A 19,905-nucleotide genomic window follows, 5' to 3' on the forward strand; every position below is an offset into this window, starting at 1 on the left:
ATTCCAAGTATCTAATGAGAGAAACTGAAGATGTTTATGGGAAGGAGGGGCACTAAAATCCTCCCTTTCGCCTCCCCACCCTTGGCAAAGGTTTCCCAGTTCATCCACTTAGAGGGGATTAGAAACAGAAAAAGCATTCTGTTGGTGGTTTTACCCGCACCCATCCCTGAAGTCTTCTCAGAGTATCGTTTTATGAAACACAGGTTTCCAATTACAGAGCAGCTGTCTTAAAACGCGGTGAAACGCACTGATGAGACAGGGTTAATCCCCTCACCTTTCTTACCTTCATCAATATCACCAAGCTGGAAATGAAGCCAGAGCATCGGGCCTGGATAGACCAACACTACTACTATTACGTAACATTTCTAGAGCGCTACTAGGGTTACGCAGCGCTGTAACAAGTAGTACCTGCTGCCTAGAGAGAAAGGGGGGTGGGGGGGGGGGGGGAAAGCAGAGGAGTAGCCCAAGAGCCAGTGTATGCGGCCTACTGCAACTCCTTGCGACTCTGGGTAAATCACTTGACCCTCCATTGCCCCAGGTAGAAAAAAAAAAAAGTACCTGTATATAATACGTAAACTGCTTTGATTGTAACCACAGAAAGGTGGTATATCAAATCCCATCTCCCCTCCCCCCTCACAATCACAGTCTCCTCCACCACACCTCACACACACACACAGCATAGATCAGGGTTTTTCAACCAGTGTGCCACAGCTGCTTCCCAGGTGGGCCCAGGAATCCTCTCCGGGCTATAGGCCTGGCTACAGAGTGGCAAGTGACACCCAAACAGAGTGTGATTTGCCTCGCTATCTTCCTCCTCCCATCCCACAGGTCCCTATTCTCTCTGCTGCAATTCTATAAACTTTGTGGTTGCTGGTAGCTATTAGAACAGGCCTTCTTTTGGCGAGCCCTGCGCGGTCCTTGTTTCTGATGTGACTTCCTTTTGCCGCGCAGGAAGGATGTGGCAGAGGGAAAGATTTGGGATGGCCAGACGAAGGCATGTTCTAATAGCTGCCAGCAACTGCAAAGTTTGTAGAATCAGAAAAGTGAGGAGGGAGAGGCCTGAGGGGTGGGAGGAGGAAGTTAGGGAATGCTATTAGACTTTGGGAGAGAGGAGCCATGCTGAAGGGAAGAGGGTGAGGCAGGCTACAAATGATGGGAAGGGAAGAGGGGAGACAGGTTATACATAAAGGGAAGGGGAGAGGCAGGCTACCCATGAAAGGTGCACATGAAGGGGAGAGGAGAGACAGGCTACACATGAAGGGAAGGGAAGAGGGGAGACAGGCTGAACATGAAGAGAAGGGGAGAGGGGAGGCAGGCTACACATGAAGGGAAGGGGACAGACAGGCTACACATGAAAGGAAGGGGAGACAGGCTGGAAGGGAAGAGGGGAGAGAAACTGAAGAAAGCTGAAGGATCAGTACCAAACAGACAATGAGAGACAAGAACTAAAAAGATATTTGTTCAGCTATGGTTTCTACTGTAAAGAAGGATTTGTATATTAAGGCGACCATGCCTCCTTTCTTTTTAGACCTCAATCATATCCCCCCCTCAGCAGTCTCTTTTTCCAAGCTGAGGAGCCATAACCTCGTTAACCTTTCCTCATATTGGAAGGAGTTTCATCTCCTTTATCATTTTGATCGCTCTTCTTTGAACCTTTTCTAATTCCGCTATATTTTTTTGAGATATAGCGACCAGAATTGAACACAATACTCAAGGTGAGGTTGCACCATGGAGCGATACAGAGGTATTATAATATTCTTGTCCACCGAGATTCAAAAACATTTAACTGGCCAGGATCAGCACCTGGCCGGTTAAATGCCCCATAAATGGCTATCCATAAATTTTCAGTGGGACATGGCCATGACCCACTGAAAATTTGCCATTAGCGGCTAGCAGTTATATCACCCAATATAACTGGTTCTCCACTGATTTTCAGCCAGAGGCGTAGCCAGGCCTTATATTTTGGATGGGCCACTAGGAAAACTGGGTGGACACATGCACTGTAGTCTTCACAACCCCCCTCCCCTGTGCCAAGTCAAAACGTTTACAGTAAATACCTGTATTGGTGGGGATCCCTGAGCCCCACCAGCTGCAGGGGTCCTCCAGCAGCAAGAACAGCTTCCCCTCCTCCTTGCTCCAACTGGCAGCACTGTCCACACACTGCCCTGCCTCTTTGCGCATGCTCAGTTCTCACGCATACGTGAAAACCAAGCATGTGTGGCAGAGGGAGGCCTGCGCAACGACAGTGTTGTCGACTGGAACAAGTAGGGAAAGAAGCTGTTCTTGCCGCTGAAAGACCCCTGCAGCTGGTGGAGCTTGGGGATCCCACCAGCCAATAACAAGTGCGCAAAAAGTTTGAGTGGGCCCAGGCCCACCCATGGCTACGCCACTGTTTTCAGCGTGTCTGGATTATCTTTGGCTGGTTCAAATTTAATTTTTAGCATGCGCATTGTGTGCCTGGCTTAGTAAACAGGGCCCTAAGTTTGAACTGTCCAAAAGTAAACCAGATAGTCAATGCCGGCCACCGGAAATGACCCTGATTGAATATCTGGGCTCAGCACTGACCGCAGTTAGCCGGGCTAACTCCTGTGGTCTGAATATTGGGCCCTTGGTCTTATTTTGCTTCACTTTTTCCTAATAATTCCCAGCACCCTGTATTTTTTTTTTTCCTGCTGTTATCTAATCATTGTCATCCAACATCAACCGGTAACAGCGTTAACTTGAAGCCTCCAACCTCACAGAATTTCTTAGATCACCAGTTCTAATACCTGGAGAAAGATAAGGAGGGGGGATATCCAAGCTCGTGTCTTCTCAAAATGATTGAGGTCTCCTCTTTTGCATTTCAGTACTGGGATACCGATCTGGAGAAGCTGGCGAAGTCCTATGCAGCGGAGTGCAAATGGGATCATAACCCAAAGCGTGGCAGCACGGGAGAGAATTTGTACTTGACCAGCTCAAAGACAGTGAGCATGCAGGGCGCAATGAATATGTGGCATGGAGAACAGAAAGACTACAATTTTTCTACTATGGCTTGCACGGAAAACAAAATGTGCGGTCACTATACCCAGGTATTGGTCCACTAATGATGGCCTATTTCAACAAAGCCATTGTTTTACTGATCTTTTCTAGTTGTGATATTCAGTTTAATGTGACTTCTTCAGACTACTACTATTTAGCATTTCTATAGCACTACAAGGCGTACGCAGCGCTGCACAAACATAGAAGAAAGACAGTCCCTGCTCAAAGAGCTATGTAATAAAAGTGAGCCAAGTATAGGACAATCAAGCCATTGTGACATCACTGATGAGGTTGGCTCTTATTGGTGGCCTGAGGCATTATGACATCACAATATTAGCTCTGGTTACAAGAGACTACTACTACTACTATTTATCACTTCTATAGCACTACAAGGCATACGCAGCGCTGTACACCATACATGAAAAGACAGTCCCTGCTCAAAGAGCTTACAATCTAATAGACAAAAAATAAAGTGATCAATTAATGTGTACAGGAAGGAGGAGAGGGAGGGTAGGTGGAGGCGAGTGGTTACCAGTCAAAAGCAATGTTAAAGAGGTGGGCTTTCAGTCTAGATTTAAAGGTGGCCAAGGATGAGGCAAGACGTAGGGGCTCAGGAAGTCTATTCCAGGCGTAGGGTGCAGCGAGACAGAAGGAGCGAAGTCTGGAGTTGGCAGTAGTGGAGAAGGGAACAGATAAGAAGGAATTATCCAGGGAGCGGAGCGCACGGGAAGGGGTGTAGTGAAGGACGAATGTGGAGAGGTACTGGGGAGCAGCAGAGTGAGTACATTTATAGGTTAGTAGAAGAAGTTTGAACAGGATGCGAAAACGGATAGGGAGCCAGTGATATCGCAAATGTACACAGAGGATCGTCCTTGACCTTTGAAGAAAACTGGTTTAAAAATACCCTAGAAAGCAGGAAATCACAGTCCAGACTCCGAGTTTAGCATCTTAGAATCTCTAGAAAGGACACTGGAGGCCTGGCAAGGGTGGAAGGGGGCCTGAGATGGGAGAAAGTACATAGATTTCAGTATGGGCTGGTGATTACAGCACAGAACCATGAATCAGGCGACCTTCTAGAGCATAAGCCCTAATCCCAATTCTGCCCTTCACTCTTGGGCAAGTCACTTCTGTTTGTTAAGACTGCATGTGTTAGAGCAAAATGGCCAGTTTTGGGGTCAAGGAAAAATTAATACGGAAGGCAAAAAATGTAAGTACACAAAATCCCCCCCCCCCCCCCCCAAAAAAAAAAAATAGTTTTCGCCTTTAAGATTAAGAAAGAGGACACTCACCATTGAATTCATTTAATAATGAGAAGTTTTGGGGCCACCCAAATTACGTTCCAACCTCTCCTCTAAACTGTACTAGATTTCCCAGTGAATAGGGATATAGATGTGTGATAGAGAGCTATGAGTGTCAGATCTCATGCTTGAATGTTTTTAGTATAGTGGACCTGAATATTTGGAATGATTTCAACTTCATTTGATGGATTTTAGAAAGCAAGTGAAATCGTATTTTTTGTACTTATGCATTTGCAGTAGTGAATGGTTCCATGACCTAATATAGTAACATAACATAGTAGATGACGGCAGAAAAAGGCCTGCATGGTCCATCCAATCTGCCCAACAAGATAAACTCATACATGCTACTTTTTGTGTATACCTGACCTTGATTTGTATCTGCCATTTTCAGGGCACAGACCGTAGAAGTCTTGCCCAGCACTAGCCCCGCCTCCAATATGTTATTTAATATTTCTTCCTTACCACCCTGGACACAGAATGGGCATTATCCCCAAAATTCTATAATTGGCACCTGCACACGCTAATTAATTGAATAACGAGTTAATAACGAGCACCGATATTGGAATTTTAAACAAGCAATTATTGGGGTTAAATTGAATTTAATTAAAATGTATGCACCTAAATTTAGTCATGGGACCCACGCATGAATTTTATGCGCAGGTTCATAAAGGGGGTGTGGCAGTGGGAGGGTCGGGGGCAAAACTTTATTTTATGTACATTGTTATAGAATTCAGGGTGTAAATGGCTGTACCTAAAGGTAGTCGCATTTCCCAGTGTTAAGCGTTATTCTATAAACGGTGCCTAACTTTGAGCCATGTGTATAGAATAGGGCTTTAGTGTTTTGTTTTGTTTTTTGTGCTGATTTTTTTAGTTGCCATTTATAGAATTTAGTCCTATATAAATATATTTTTTAAAATAAAATTGGAGTGATGGCCTGAGGGTATGTGAGGGTGGACATTGGCAGCTACAAGGGTGACTTTCCTCTCCTGTGCAGGAACACAAGTCCTTCCTTTTCAGCCTGTGACCACCTGAAATTTATTTTTTTATTATTTATCAGGGATTTATTTTCTGTCTTTCTTAAGACATTCACCCAAGTTGGTGTACAACAGTTTTGCGTGGAATGGGGGAGAGTCAGGGGAGGCCCAAGACAATCTGCCACCTGAGGCATAAAATGAGCTGCTGCCCTGGCTTCTCTGCCACCGCCCTTCCCTCCCCAACCCCCTTCCTCGAAATTACCTCGTCTATTCTTGCCTTGTTTTTGAGAAGAAGGTGGCAGCAGTGACTCAGTTCGTCAATCTGGCTTCTTCTCTCGACTGCGGGCGGTCTGCCTCTCTGATGTAATTTCCTGTTTTCTCAGAGGCAGGCTGCCCACAGTAGACAGAAGGGTCTGGGACCAGCGGCAGGGTAGCCTATGGGAGTCGCTGCTGCCTTCTTTTGAAAATCAAGAAAAGAAAAAGGTAATTTCATGGAAGGGGGTTGGGGAGAGAAAGGTGGAGGGTAATGCCACTACTGTTACTTGTTTCTATAATGCTACTGGACATGCACAGCGCTGTACACGTTATATGCAGATACTTTCTTGGTACCTAGAGGGCTCAGAATCTAAGTTTTCATACCTGAGCAATGGAGGGTTAAGTAAGTTGCCCAAGATCACAAAGAGCTGCAGTGGGAGTTGAACCCAGGTTGCCAGGATTAAAGCTTGCTGCACTAACCATTAGTCTACTCCTCCACATTGCAAGAGTGCTGTGTGCGGCCCCCACCTCAGGTGGCCTAATGGAAGGGCCACTGCTAGAGAGAGTGCAAAAAGGTAGGGCTTAATTTCTAGGCGAACAGCCTGGAACACAATTCTGCCACTTCAGACTCCAGAGCAGCAGCAGCCTGCAGGGAAGAGGAGGGGACCAGGTGAGCCAGGAGCAGAGAACAGTCCTGCTCCACCTTTCCTGCCGCCTCTGTCCCGCCTCCTCTTCTGCTTCCTTTTTATACTACGAACGAAGCCCAGAAAGAGGAGATGAGGAGACAGAGGTGAAAGAAACAAAAAGATTTTTTTTAATGTCTGCAGAAGGAAACAGTTCTCACAGACTTGAGTGCTTGGTTACACACAAAACCCCAACTAGTGTTTTTACCAGCTGCCCATAGTAATCCAGTGGTTCTCAAACATGTCCTGGGGGGGGGGGGGGGGGGGGGGGGGAGACAGATTTGCACATGATGGAGGTGACAGACATGCAAATCTGTCTTCTGCATATTTATTGTGTAGGGTTACCATATTTTGTCCCCCAAAAAGGAGGACACATGCCCTGCCCCTTTCACACCCTCGCTCCGCCCCTGTCACACCCCCTCCCCCTCCCTTACTACTGGCCTGGTGGTCTAGTGACCTCTTCGGGGCAGGAAAGAGCCCCCTCTTTCCTGCCTGGAGCACTGCCCTGCATGCATCCCTCCTGTTGCTGATCTCGGCGCCGATTCAAAATGGCCACCGAGAGTTGAAGTCTCATGAGGTCACTTCAACTCTCGGCGGCCATTTTGAATCGGCGCCGCGATCAGCAACAGAAAGGATGCATGCAGGGCAGCGCTCCGGGCAGGAAAGAGGGGGCTCTTTCCTGCACCGAAGGCGGAAGAGGTCACTAGACCACCAGGGCACTGGTAAGTAAGGGGAGGGGAGGCTAGCAATCTGCCCGTTTGTCCGGATTTCTGGACAAACGGGCAGATTGGCAAAACCCGCCCGGTTGCCCGGACATGTCCTCAAAAAGAGGTAAATCCAGACATATGGTAACCTTATTATTGTGGATATCCTGAAACCCAACTGGCTGGTGGTCCCCCAGGACAGGTTTAAGAGCCACTGGATTATAGCAACTTTTCAGAACGCCCCCTTTTGAGTTGAACGCTAGGGGATTTAGGTGCACGGGCTTAGAGAATAGGGCACGGGGAGATGGGCATGTAAATGTTAATTACAGCCAATTAACTGCACTAATTGGTGGTTCACATTAATTCATTGTAATTAATTGGCTCGTAAGCTAATTTATCTGTTTGTAGATCTGTAACTTTGGCACAGAAATCTTAGTGACGTATATAGACTTTTTGGGGCTTAATGTTAAAGTTATGACAACGAAAGTGTGTCCCGTACACTGATCTGTCAAGGCATCAAAGGGGTCTTTTACTGAGGCGTGCACACATTTTTGGGGCGCGCTAAACGTTAGAGACGCCAATGCATTCTTACGGGCGTCTCTTAACATTTAGCGCAAGCCCAGTTTTAGCGTGTGCCAAAAACATGAGCGCAGCTTAGTAAGAGACTCCCTCAAGTCCCAATTACTGTATGTATGACTTCCACTGATACGACACACTATTTCCCACATGTGCTTTGTTTAATGCCTGTGCACACTTTTTTTTTTTCTTTAAATCTTTATTTATAATTTAAACAAACTGTACAAGCATTAACACTTGGTTAAGAAAAACAGATTGTGCATTCTTGCTAGTGACCCATCCATACCAACCAAAATGCACTTCTCTAGAACTGTAACTAGTGCGTGGATTGGCAGAAAGTTACCGGACGAGAACCCATCACCTCCCATCTTCTTCTTCATCATTTAGGTGGTCTGGGCTGCCAGCAGCAAAGTTGGCTGTGGAGAGCACTTTTGTGAACAAGTGGAAAAAGAGAAACCAAACCAGTCTATAATGGTGTGCAACTATAAACCTCCGTAAGTACACATTTATTTTAGTTTCACCAGCAGCAAAGGTCGAGCCTTCAGTGACATCATAGGAACACAGTAAATGACGGCAGATAAAGACCAGCATGGCCCATCCAGTCTGTTCAGAAATAGTGGCCAGGATTGCACCTGAAGCTCAGTTGACGGGTTACCTGCCATTTATCTTCAGGGTTGCAACTGAGGCCCAATGCAATCTATCCACCTTATGCCTATTTTTTTTTTAATTCTTTAAATATATTTTAAGTTTTATTCCATCTTCTCGCCACATAGTGAACCTCTATGTTTTAACCACACCTTTTTGAATTCCATCGCTGTTTTTGACCCCCCGCCGCTTTCCGTAGAAGAGCATTCCAGGCATCCACCACCCTCTGGGTGAAAAAGTATTTCCTGACGTTGCTTTTAAGGTTCCCTCCTTACAACTTAATTCCATGTCCTATAGCCTCTCGTTACAGCTGCTGTGTACCACAACTGGTCCCCTACACTTCTTGGGTTTGCTCTCACAGAACAGCGAGGGGACGCTCATGCTATCCATAGGATGCTTTCACTGATGACGCATGTATCTTTTTCTTGACTTCCGTTCCTTTCAATAAATGAGATGCTAACACGCCAGAAAATCTGATAAAATATCACCTCTTTTTCGGAAACTTCATTGGCTGCCAGTTTCCTATAGAATCCAATATAAAATATTTCTACTAGCTTTCAAAGCTTTTCGTCTGGGACCTCTGCCTTATCTCTCCTCTTTGAATATCCCTTATTCTCCCATGTAACATAACATAGTAACGTAGTAGATGACGGCAGAAAAAGACCTGCAAGGTCCACCCAGTCTGCCCAACAAGATAAACTCACATGTGCCATTTTTTGGGTATACCTTACCTTGATTTGTACCTGTCTTTTTCAGGGCACAGACCATGTATTTACTTCGCTGTGTTAATGACCACCGCATAGTACTTCTAGGCACTAAAACTGCCAAATATGAATGAACACACCACTGTGCCTCAGTGGCGTACCAAGGGTGGGGGCGGTCTGCCCCGGGTGCACGCCGCTGGGGGGGTGCCACGCGTGCCTGTCCTTCGTTCGTTCCGTGCTCCCTCTGCCCCGGAACAGATTACTTCCTGTTCCGGGGCAGAGGGAGCACGGAACGAACAAAGGACAGGTGCGCGTGGCACCCCCCCCAGCGGCGTGCAGCCGGGGGGGTCTTTTGCGGGGGGTGTCCTTTCGCCAGGGGGGGGTCATGCTGCATCCGTGGGGAGCGCTGCACCCGGGGGCGGGGCGCATCGGCAATCCGCCCCGCCACTGCTGTGCCTTCAACAGTTTGGCCTCGGCAGGGCTTTTTATGAGTGGACACTTGGGGGTACTGAGTACCGGCACCTTTTCCAGTGTCTGCTAAAATTGACCCATGGTCCCCAAGTTTTAATGAAAGAGCTCAGGCTCTGCACACCAATTCTGCCTTGTCAGAGATTCTGTGACTGGTTGCAGGGGACCTGGCTTTTGTAGGGTGGGTCCCCTCAGTGATAACCCCACCCCAGAAGGGTGGCCTGGAATTTGAGTACCGGCACCTTTCTTCGCTAGCAAAAATGCACTGGGCCTTGGTGTCTTGAAACAATCTTCCTTTGGATAGCTGTGGAGAGTTCTCACTCCCTAGATTCAAAACTGCAGTAAAAACTTGGCTATTTGGGCAGGCAATCAGATAGCAACCATGGATTCCTAGCGTCCTCTTTCCCTTTCTCCTTTCCCCTCTTCTCCCCTCTCTTTTTTTTTTTTAAATTATATATAAGTCTTTATTGAACATTGCAAAATCAATACAATAATCACTCTGTGTTCGACAATATACTATGGCACAGCGTCCAGCAAGCTTTACATGAGTGTATAACAGTAATACCATCCATTCAGTAACAATGTTAGAATAAACACCAATTTCTACTTCAAGTTTTTAAATTTTTTATACTTATAACTTCCCCTATTCTACTCCCCCTTCCCCCTCCCCCCACCTTTCCGATTGCTCTGTAATCAAACCAATTAGTCGGAACAATTTTTTAGAAAGGGTGCCCACACCCTTTCCCATGCAGGCAAAGTTTTGGCTCTCTGGGCAGTCAGTCTCTCCATTTCACATATGTATCGCACCTTGGTGTTCCACCTCACCATTGAGGGTACCGATGGTGACTTCCAATGTTGTGCTAAGTTCAAACGAGCTGCATGCAGGGATCCTCTCAACAGAAGCCACTGATCTGACGTGAGGCCTATTGGTCGCTGCCCAAATAAGAAAGTTAGAGGATGCCACCTCACAGATTTGCCAACCCATTTCTGAATACGGGCTTGTATCCCCTTCCAATAAGCCTTTGCTTTAGGGCAAGACCACCAAATGTGCCCCATAGTCCCCTCTCCCCCGCAATTCCTCCAACATTCCTTTGGCACTCTAGCAAACATGTGGTGTAGTCTAACCGGCGTCAAATACCATCTATAAAATACTTTAATAGCATTTTCTTGCATACTCACTGCCCGAGCTGATTTCAAAATGCTTTTCTCCATTGTAACCCAGTCCGCCTCCGGTAATGTGAAATGTAATTCTTGCTCCCACCTCCCCTCTATCTCTTTATTACCCTATTGGTTTTTCCCTTACTCCCTTCTTTGGATGGCATTTGAATGTTGTCTTCTTTTCCCCCTTCTGTCCTGTCTTGTATTGTAGTTCTTTTCTTGTCTCATGGCCTTTGAATATTTTCACGTAAACTGATTAGCTCAGCTCTGTGCATCAGTTTAAGCAGTATAGCAAATGCAATAAAGAATGCGCATCCCATCCGTGCCTGGGCAGGGAGTGGGAGGGACACAGTTATACATGTACTTTATAGAATTAAATGAAAACAAAAAAGTGAGGACAGATGTTGAGGAAATCTGACATGGCCGTGTTTCGGCATCAAAGCCTGCATCAGGGGTCAAACAAATCTTTTTCAGTTGTTGTTCAATTATAGACCAACAGAAAATATGGTAATGGGACTTGCTTCGAACTCAGAAATTGGGCGGTCAACTATGGAGTGCCTCAACGGCGATACACAGAAATGACGTCAATCGTACGATTGACGTCATTTCTGTGTATTGCCGTTGAGGCACTCCATAGTTGACCGCCCAAGATTTGTTTGACCCCTGATGCAGGCTTTGATGCCAAAACACAGCCGTGTCGGGTCGTCATCTGATTATTAATAAAGTTGTCTGGATTTCCTCAACATCTGTCCTCACTTTTTTTGTTTTCATTGACTTTGTTTTGCGTGAGGATTTTCCTCTCCGCTTTTTGTTGCTTTATAGAATTCACCCATATTTCTGCTTTTAGATACCCATGATTACAGCAGTGTAAGTGCAAGTGCTTTAATGCAGGCCTATATTTTTACTATTACACTAGTATCTTGTAGAGGAAAGCAGATACCTATGCTCCTGTATCAGGCAGGGGCCCACCTAGTTTCACTTAAGCCCCCCCCCCCCCCCCAGTGGCGATGCACATCGTTGGTGTAGCTGGCGGGGATCCCTGGACCCTGCCAGCTGAAGAGTCCTTTCTGCCTGGAGTTCCCCAAGCAGTCTCAATCCCACAGCAGTCAGCAGTGTGTTTCCAGGTGCTGCTGCTGGCACTGCCCCTCCTCTCCACCTCTTGGGCATGCTGAATTCAATTGGCACCAATGCGCATGTGTGCACGGGATGCTGGTTGATCTGAGCGTACGCTGGGGGGGGGGGGGGGGAGGACAGTGCCGGTAGCTGGATACGCACCAGCGACTGGCGCGGGGATGTGACTTCTCGGGCCTTCGGGAACTCCAGAAGGTTCTTCAGCTGGCGGGGCCTGGAGATCCCCACCAGCCAAGGTATTTATCTTTACAGGAGGGGGTTGGAGAGAGAGGAAATGCGTGGGTCATGCCCTCCCAGTCCACCCACGGGCCCATCCAAAAATTGAGGTCTGGCTACGCTGCTGTCCTGTATAGAACAGGCTGCTATCAGATGCTGTGTTCTAGAATTGCTCTTCTCATGTCTGCCTGAGGGTCTCTTCCTGAATATGTTACTCACATCTACTAAACAGGGGCATAGCCATGGGGAGACTTGGGGGCCTGGGCCCCTCCAATTTGTATTCAGGCCCCTGGTTGGTGGGGGTCCTCATGCCCCACCTGTAAAAGTGCTCCTCCACTCACGACCACCGCTGCCAAGGCTCTCCTATGCATGCTCAGTTTAGCAAAAACCGAGCACACACTGGGGGGAAGGCCCAGCATGGAGATGGTAATGGCTACAAGTGAGAGGAGCAATTCTGCTGGGGGGGGGGGGGGGGGGGGGGGTTGGGGACCCTCACCAGCTCAGGTATGTGGAGGTCACAGGGGGACAAAGAGCGGTAGCAGAGTGAGTCAAAATTTTGTGCTCTGCCCCCCCCCCCCCCTTAAATTCAAGGTCTGTCTACATGTCTGCTTCTAAAGCCAAGGTATTTTACTTCCGATCATCTGCAGGGATCATTTCTATAGACTCTATCCCTCTGATCTTCTCAGATTCTGTAAGATATCTTTGGGGAAGGGGGTCACTCTGGCCCCTCTGTTTTTCTTAATTAATCTACAAATTTCTGCAATTTATTCTTTGCACTACCAGCTCCTTATTATTATTCATAAATTCTGCTCCATCTGACCTTTGACCCACCTGCTTCCAGGGCTGCTGAGAGAGGGGGACAAAGGGGCCAAAATTCCCTGGGCCTGGCCTTCAAGAGGGTGCCCAGGCTCAGGCCCGGTGCAGGCAAGCATTTTCCTTCCTGCTTCGGGGAAACAGGAAATGAGGGTGGGACGCTGAGAGAGAAGGGGAAGGCTGAAGGCGAGCCTGCTCTACTCTGCTTCTTTTGCAGTCACGACTTCAGTCAGGCAAAAAGAGTTTTAAGTGCTTGCTGGACGGCAGGAAGGCAAGGAGGGCTGTTGAGGGAGAAGAGGACGTGCGGGGGGGGGGGCGGGGGGGGTTTGGGGCATCACTGGACATGGAGGGGAGGGCAGAGGAGCATCACTGGACATGGAGGGGAGGGCATGGGAGAGAGGAGAAATCACTGGACATGGAGGGGAGGAGAAGGCAGAGGAGAATTGCTGGACATGGAGGGGAGAGAGGAAAAATTGCTAGACATGGAGGGCAGGGGAGAGAGGAGAGTTGCTGGACATGGATGGAGGGGAGAGAGGAGAGTTGTTGGATATGGATGGGGGAGGGAAGGGGAGAGAGGACAGTTGCTGGACATGGATGGGGGGAGGGCAGGGCAGGGGAGAGAGGAGATTTGCTGGACATGGATGGGGAGGGCAGGGGAGAGAGGACAGTTGCTGGACATGGATGGGGGGAGGGCAGGGGAGAGTTGCTGGCATGTGATACTCGGAGCTGAAGAGGAAGAATAGGTAGCAGCTGATAAGGAAAGAGCTGAATTGCTTAACACGTATTTTTTTCTCAGAAGGTCTGAGAGTAGAACCGCAGCAAATGTACACAAATAGGAATGGAACTGAGGTAGGGCCTTGAATGATTTTCAGAAAACTGTGTTAGTGAAGGTTAAACTAAATGTAGGCAAAGCAAATGAGCCGAATGAGACACAACTGAAGGTATTGAAAGAATTTAGGGACGGTTAGTGGCTCCATCCTCTGACCTTTTCAATGTTTCTTTACAATCAGGATTGTGCGGCAGTTCTGGCCTGTAAAACGGGCCCAGGACTGATGTCATCTTAAATTTGTCTGCTCATTCAGAAACAGGGCCGGAATCTGTCACCAGCTATCTGGGAACTTTTCTCTCATTTTATCTGCCATCTCAACCCAGCTAATCTCATCATTGCAGTTACAGTCTCTTGATCAAGGTTTCCAAAACCCTGCAAGCATGAGCCTTAAATCCAGGCAGTAGGGGTCGCTGTTGGGCAAAGAGTGTGATTTCTCCCACCACCAGGGCTGTGAGCACTGTCTCTGCATCATCCTCAGCCCCACCTGACCCTTGGAGCAGCAGCCTGTTCTATACAGGACAGCAGCGTAGCCAGACCTCAATTTTTGGATGGGCCCGTGGGTGGACTGGGAGGGCATGACCCACGCATTTCCTCTCTCTCCAACCCCCTCCTGTAAAGATAAATACCTTGGCTGGTGGGGATCTCCAGGCCCCGCCAGCTGAAGAACCTTCTGGAGTTCCCGAAGGCCCGAGAAGTCACATCCCCGCGCCAGTCGCTGGTGCGTATCCAGCTACCGGCACTGTCCTCCCCCCCCCCCCCCCCCCCCAGCGTACGCTCAGATCAACCAGCATCCCGTGCACACATGCGCATTGGTGCCAATTGAATTCAGCATGCCCAAGAGGTGGAGAGGAGGGGCAGTGCCAGCAGCAGCACCTGGAAACACGCTGCTGACTGCTGTGGGATTGAGACTGCTTGGGGAACTCCAGGCAGAAAGGACTCTTCAGCTGGCAGGGTCCAGGGATCCCCGCCAGCTACACCAACGATGTGCATCGCCACTGGGGGGGGGGGGCTTAAGTGAAACTAGGTGGGCCCCTGCCTGATACAGGAGCATAGGTATCTGCTTTCCTCTACAAGATACTAGTGTAATAGTAAAAATATAGGCCTGCATTAAAGCACTTGCACTTACACTGCTGTAATCATGGGTATCTAAAAGCAGAAATATGGGTGAATTCTATAAAGCAACAAAAAGCGGAGAGGAAAATCCTCACGCAAAACAAAGTCAATGAAAACAAAAAAAGTGAGGACAGATGTTGAGGAAATCCAGACAACTTTATTAATAATCAGATGACGACCCGACACGGCTGTGTTTTGGCATCAAAGCCTGCATCAGGGGTCAAACAAATCTTGGGCGGTCAACTATGGAGTGCCTCAACGGCAATACACAGAAATGACGTCAATCGTACGATTGACGTCATTTCTGTGTATCGCCGTTGAGGCAGTCCATAGTTGACCGCCCAATTTCTGAGTTCGAAGCAAGTCCCATTACCATATTTTCTGTTGGTCTATAATTGAACAACAACTGAAAAAGATTTGTTTGACCCCTGATGCAGGCTTTGATGCCGAAACACGGCCATGTCAGATTTCCTCAACATCTGTCCTCACTTTTTTGTTTGACAAAGTGCCGCACGAAAGACTCCTGAAGAAATTGCAGAGTCATGGAATCGGAGGTAGGGTATTATTATGGATTAAGAACTGGTTGAAAGATAGGAAGCAGAGAGTAGGATTGCGTGGCCAGTATTCTCAGTGGAGGAGGGTAGTTAGTGGGGTCCCGCAGGGGTCTATGCTGGGTCCGTTGCTTTTTAATGTATTTATAAATGACCTAGAGATGGGAATAACTAGTGAGGCAATTAAATTCGCCGATGACACAAAATTATTCAGGGTCGTCAAGTCGCAGGAGGAATGTGAACGATTACAGGAGGACCTTGCAAGACTGGGAGAATGGGCGTGCAAGTGGCAGATGAAGTTCAATGTTGACAAGTGCAAAGTGATGCATGTGGGTAAGAGGAACCCGAATTATAGCTACGTCTTGCAAGGTTCCGCGTTAGGAGTTACGGATCAAGAAAGGGATCTGGGTGTCGTCGTCGATGATACGCTGAAACCTTCTGCTCAGTGTGCTGCTGCGGCTAGGAAAGCGAATAGAATGTTGGGTGTTATTAGGAAGGGTATGGAGTCCAGGTGTGCGGATGTTATAATGCCGTTGTATCGCTCCATGGTGCGACCGCACCTGGAGTATTGTGTTCAGTACTGGTCTCCGTATCTCAAAAAAGATATAGTAGAATTGGAAAAGGTACAGCGAAGGGCGACGAAAATGATAGTGGGGATGGGACGACTTTCCTATGAAGAGAGGCTGAGAAGGCTAGGGCTTTTCAGCTTGGAGAAGAGACGGCTGAGGGGAAATATGATAGAAGTGTATAAAATAATGAGTGGAATGGATCGGGTGGATGTGAAGCGACTGTTCACGCTATCCAAAAATACTAGGACTAGAGGGCATGAGTTGAAGCTACAGTGTGGTAAATTTAAAACGAATCGCAGAAAATTTTTATTCACCCAACGTGTAATTAGACTCTGGAATTCGTTGCCGGAGAACGTGGTACGGGCGGTTAGCTTGACGGAGTTTAAAAAGGGGTTAGATAGATTCCTAAAGGACAAGTCCATAGACCGCTATTAAATGGACTTGGAAAAATTCCGCATTTTTAGGTATAACTTGTCTGGAATGTTTTTACGTTTGGGGAGCGTGCCAGGTGCCCTTGACCTGGATTGGCCACTGTCGGTGACAGGATGCTGGGCTAGATGGACCTTTGGTCTTTCCCAGTATGGCACTACTTATGTACTTATCTCAGCTGGTATTTGAATCCGGGACTCTGTATGGCCACTGGGCCATCCCTCTTTTCATTTTGTATAATATACAAAAGTATATGTCATTTTAAAACTACATTAAAGTAAATGTGGATTTTCCTTTCAATTCTTTGTCTAGTGGGAATGTCAATGGGCAAAGGCCATACACAGAAGGCAAACCCTGTTCGAAGTGTCCGGCGGAGTACAAATGCGTCGACAATCTCTGTGGTGAGTCACGGGAACACATATCCATGAGTTCCATTAGCAAACAGTTGCAGCCTGAAGTGCCAGAAATACTTTTTAACAAACTATTTTTTTCCTTCAGTCTCTCTTTAAGAGGAGTTTTCCTCTGGTGAAAAAAAACACAGCCAGGCATCCTCACTCCCCTGCCCATCAGGCAGAAGTGTATCTGCTCCTTAGAGTAGCAGAGCCTTGTACAAACGTACCCAGAGCACTATTGGCATCACTCAAAGATCTCAGATCCTTCTCCAAAGGTTTGTTATGACAGCTACCCGCAGGTAAACTGGACAGATTGGACCACAGCAGGTTCATGTGAGTTGCCAACGGTCCAAAGGTACAGCAAAGCCAATTCACTGAGCTCAGAGGCACCCTGACCCCCCACTTCTAAATAACATTAATTTTAAATATTCTTCTACAACACTGTTTTATCTTCTCTCCCCTACCCACCCCAGCAATAGAACAGACAGCACCAGACCCATCCACCACAGCAATAGAAGAGACAGCACCAGACTCATCTGTAGGCTGGAATGCTGTCCCACACTCAACTACCATAGCGAGTATGCCTTGTACACCTTCTTTCTGTGCTGTTGTCTCTCTCACCCCAGCCTCATTGTTTAGAGCTTCCCCCCACCTCTTCTTGTTCCCTCACTTCTCACCCTTTCTTTTCAACCTTTCTCTCCCTTTCCTCAACCTTCTACTCCCACCCCTGCTTTCAGCCCTCTCCCCTCACCCATTTCTGCTTCCTCTCCTCTCCCCTTCCTTACTCTGACCTCTCATGTCTCCTTGTCCTTTCACTCTTGCCTCTTTCCCACTCCCCGTTGCTCTTGCTTCTCTGAGCATCAGTGGAATAGTCACAGAAGCTGACGAAAGCACCGCGGCCTTGCATCTTGTCCTTCCTCAGGATCACAGCTGCTGTCTTCCTTTCTCCCCCCCCAGATCTCAATCGCAGACTGGCCTGGGGAAGGGAAGCACAGCTGGACCTTGAGAGGGAGCCTTCGATGTTGCCCTCCAGTGCAGTGTGGTGCTAACTGTGCCCCTTTCTGTCTTTGTTTGTTTTTTGTTTTTTATCAGCATACAGTATAGAGTTGGAAGAGACCAGTACAGTCCCCACAACAGCAACCCATGAGCAGCCTTCATCCCCTGAGCTTAGAACTTCTCCTGAAGTAGATCTAGACCTGGAAGATTTTAGTGTAGCCTCTGTAACGACAGAGGGTATTCCTCCCCCCCAGCAAGCATCAACCCACAGCTTAACATCTGCCCCAGGAGTTGATAGAGGTGTTCAGGAGACCACCACTCCATGGTTCACATCAACAGACCCATCTTCGCTCCATAACCACCTCGTTTCTACCCAAGTAGAAGTAGAGGAGGAGAAAGAAGATAGAGATATAGCATTGGAAGATGCTAGTGAAACTAGCAAAACAGCCCAGAGAAACCTGTTCCCCAGGTTTACTCCGTCGGTTAGGAGCATAACGTCCCCAAAAGGAGAGATAGGCTTGGAAGAGAATTACCAGTCTGCCATTTCACCAGAGCCCTCGCTATCCCCTGAGACCTCTTCCCTCCTGCATATAGTCACAAGGGCAGGTGGTCACACTCTGCCCTTCCTCTCAGACCCAGGTAAGAAAGCCTGAACCCTCTTGCCCTCGTTTTTGGTTGCCTGAGGCCTTGGAATGCAGTAACTGCATGGAACACAGTTAATCCTGTCAAATCAGACTGACAAGTTCAGTGCCTGTCCTACAAGTGTGTCCAGTTCTGTCCCTAACTGCTAACAAGATGTTGCTATGGCTTTCATGCCCTGAACGCTAACACAAAAATGTTCTTTTGTCTCTGTGTGTGTGTGTGGCATGTTTGGAAAATGTTTAAGGTGTCAATGTCCTACTGCAGCGTTAACTCAATCAACTGGTATGATGGTGCTTAGGCAAGAAAAGTGTTCCATAACTCTTAACTTGAATTTTGTTTGTTTGTTTGTTTTTGTGTTGTGTTGTGTGTGTGAGACAGTCAGCAAAACAGATTCCTCTGCTGGGAGAAACTTTCCCACATCGATCTACTTCTGTCTTCTCTCTGCAATCTTTGGACTGAAGCTGTTCTTCTAAAGAGTAGCCTTCGGAAGAAATGAAAGCTGTGGGACCAGCTACAGGATCCCTTAACACATGTCTGCAAGCTGAAACCAGAGCCGTGCTGCACTTTGACCCCTACTGTTAGAAGCTGGAACAGCTGTGTGGGTGACATGGGAGCTCCAGCCCACTTTCTGATCCCAGGAAGGGCTCTGGACCAGTCCCTGGTATTACAGGGTGGACAACTTTCCAGATCCCAGCAGCAGAAGGCTCCGATTCACTTTCTCCTGGACTGAAACTTGGGATCAGGTTCCAGTACTGTGATCTTTGTAACCAGCTCACAGCAGCAGAAGGTGGCTGGCCAAGTTATAAGCATACATTATGTAACGGGAGAGATTTATCAAAGCACCAGTCAGAAACCGGCTTTCTGAATTCCATTTCTCACAAAAACAGCAGCTTCCCATTACCCGGTGCTGTTATCTAACTCTTCCTGAATATGCCCCCTGCCCTGCAATGCAGTGCATTTATGTTCCTTGTACAGAATAAATTTATATGCAATAATAAATGTCACATAAAGACCCAACATCAAATCCAGATGGTTGTGCTGCTAAGTTCCTGGTTCAGAATTCAGTGCCAGCCACTTATTTTGCTTTTCAATTCATCTGCACTGTGCTGCACACCTTATGAGGCCAACAAATCAATAAAAGACAGGTTTTACTTATGTTTTTCTCACCCAGAGAGCTGTGTTGGGAATTTTTTTCCCCCCATCGGTGCTGTGTGCCTTCTTTCTCTCTCTTCTCTCACGCCCACCTCTCTGTGATATGACAATGCACTCAGTTTTGATACTGCGACAAACGGAAGATAGCGGATGGTGGCAGCTCAAAGAGAAATAAAAGTTTAAGAGGCAGAGAGGTTAATAGGAATGGTTAGCAGACCCGCAGGCAGGGGGCAATGGCCTGGAACGCAGTTCCACCACTTATTTTCAGACTCCAGAGAAGCAAGGGGCATTCTGGTCTAGTCCCTCCCTTCCAAGCGGCCTGTAGGGAAGAGGAGGGTAGGTTGTGAGCTCGGAGCAAAGCAGAGAACAGTTACTGTAATCAAGTCTGCCAGGTTGAAAAAGTTTTCCCCGCCCCTGACGTCATCAACCCTGCCTCCGACGTCTTTAAACCCGCCCCTGATGTAGCCGCCGACGTCACTAACCCCGCCCCTGATGTAGCCGCAGACGTCACTAACCCCGCCCCTGATGTCGTTAACCCAGCCTCTGCGGGGCTTCTATTGGACCAAGTTGGACCAATAGAAGCCCCAGA

General features: G+C 47.7%; 1 protein-coding gene across 2 annotated transcripts in view; it reads left to right on the plus strand.

Moving 5' to 3' along the window:
- Positions 1-19,334, plus strand: part of PI16 (peptidase inhibitor 16) — a 34,270-nt gene extending 14,936 nt beyond the window's left edge. Inside the window, exons 2-6 of one of the 2 annotated variants that reach the window (XM_030221360.1) lie at positions 2,847-3,068; positions 7,896-8,002; positions 16,447-16,535; positions 17,619-18,161; positions 18,543-19,334. In XM_030221360.1, the coding sequence (XP_030077220.1) occupies positions 2,847-3,068; positions 7,896-8,002; positions 16,447-16,535; positions 17,619-18,161; positions 18,543-18,637 (1,056 nt within the window). In that variant the 3' untranslated portion in view covers positions 18,638-19,334. Of the gene's footprint in view, positions 1-2,846; positions 3,069-7,895; positions 8,003-16,446; positions 16,536-16,999; positions 17,105-17,618; positions 18,162-18,542 lie in introns of both variants that reach the window. The other variant, XM_030221361.1, reaches the window with a different exon arrangement.
- Positions 19,335-19,905: the final 571 nt, after the last annotated feature.

This window comes from Microcaecilia unicolor, chromosome 12 (assembly GCF_901765095.1).
Source record: "Microcaecilia unicolor chromosome 12, aMicUni1.1, whole genome shotgun sequence".
Classification (NCBI taxonomy): Eukaryota; Metazoa; Chordata; class Amphibia; order Gymnophiona; family Siphonopidae; genus Microcaecilia; species Microcaecilia unicolor.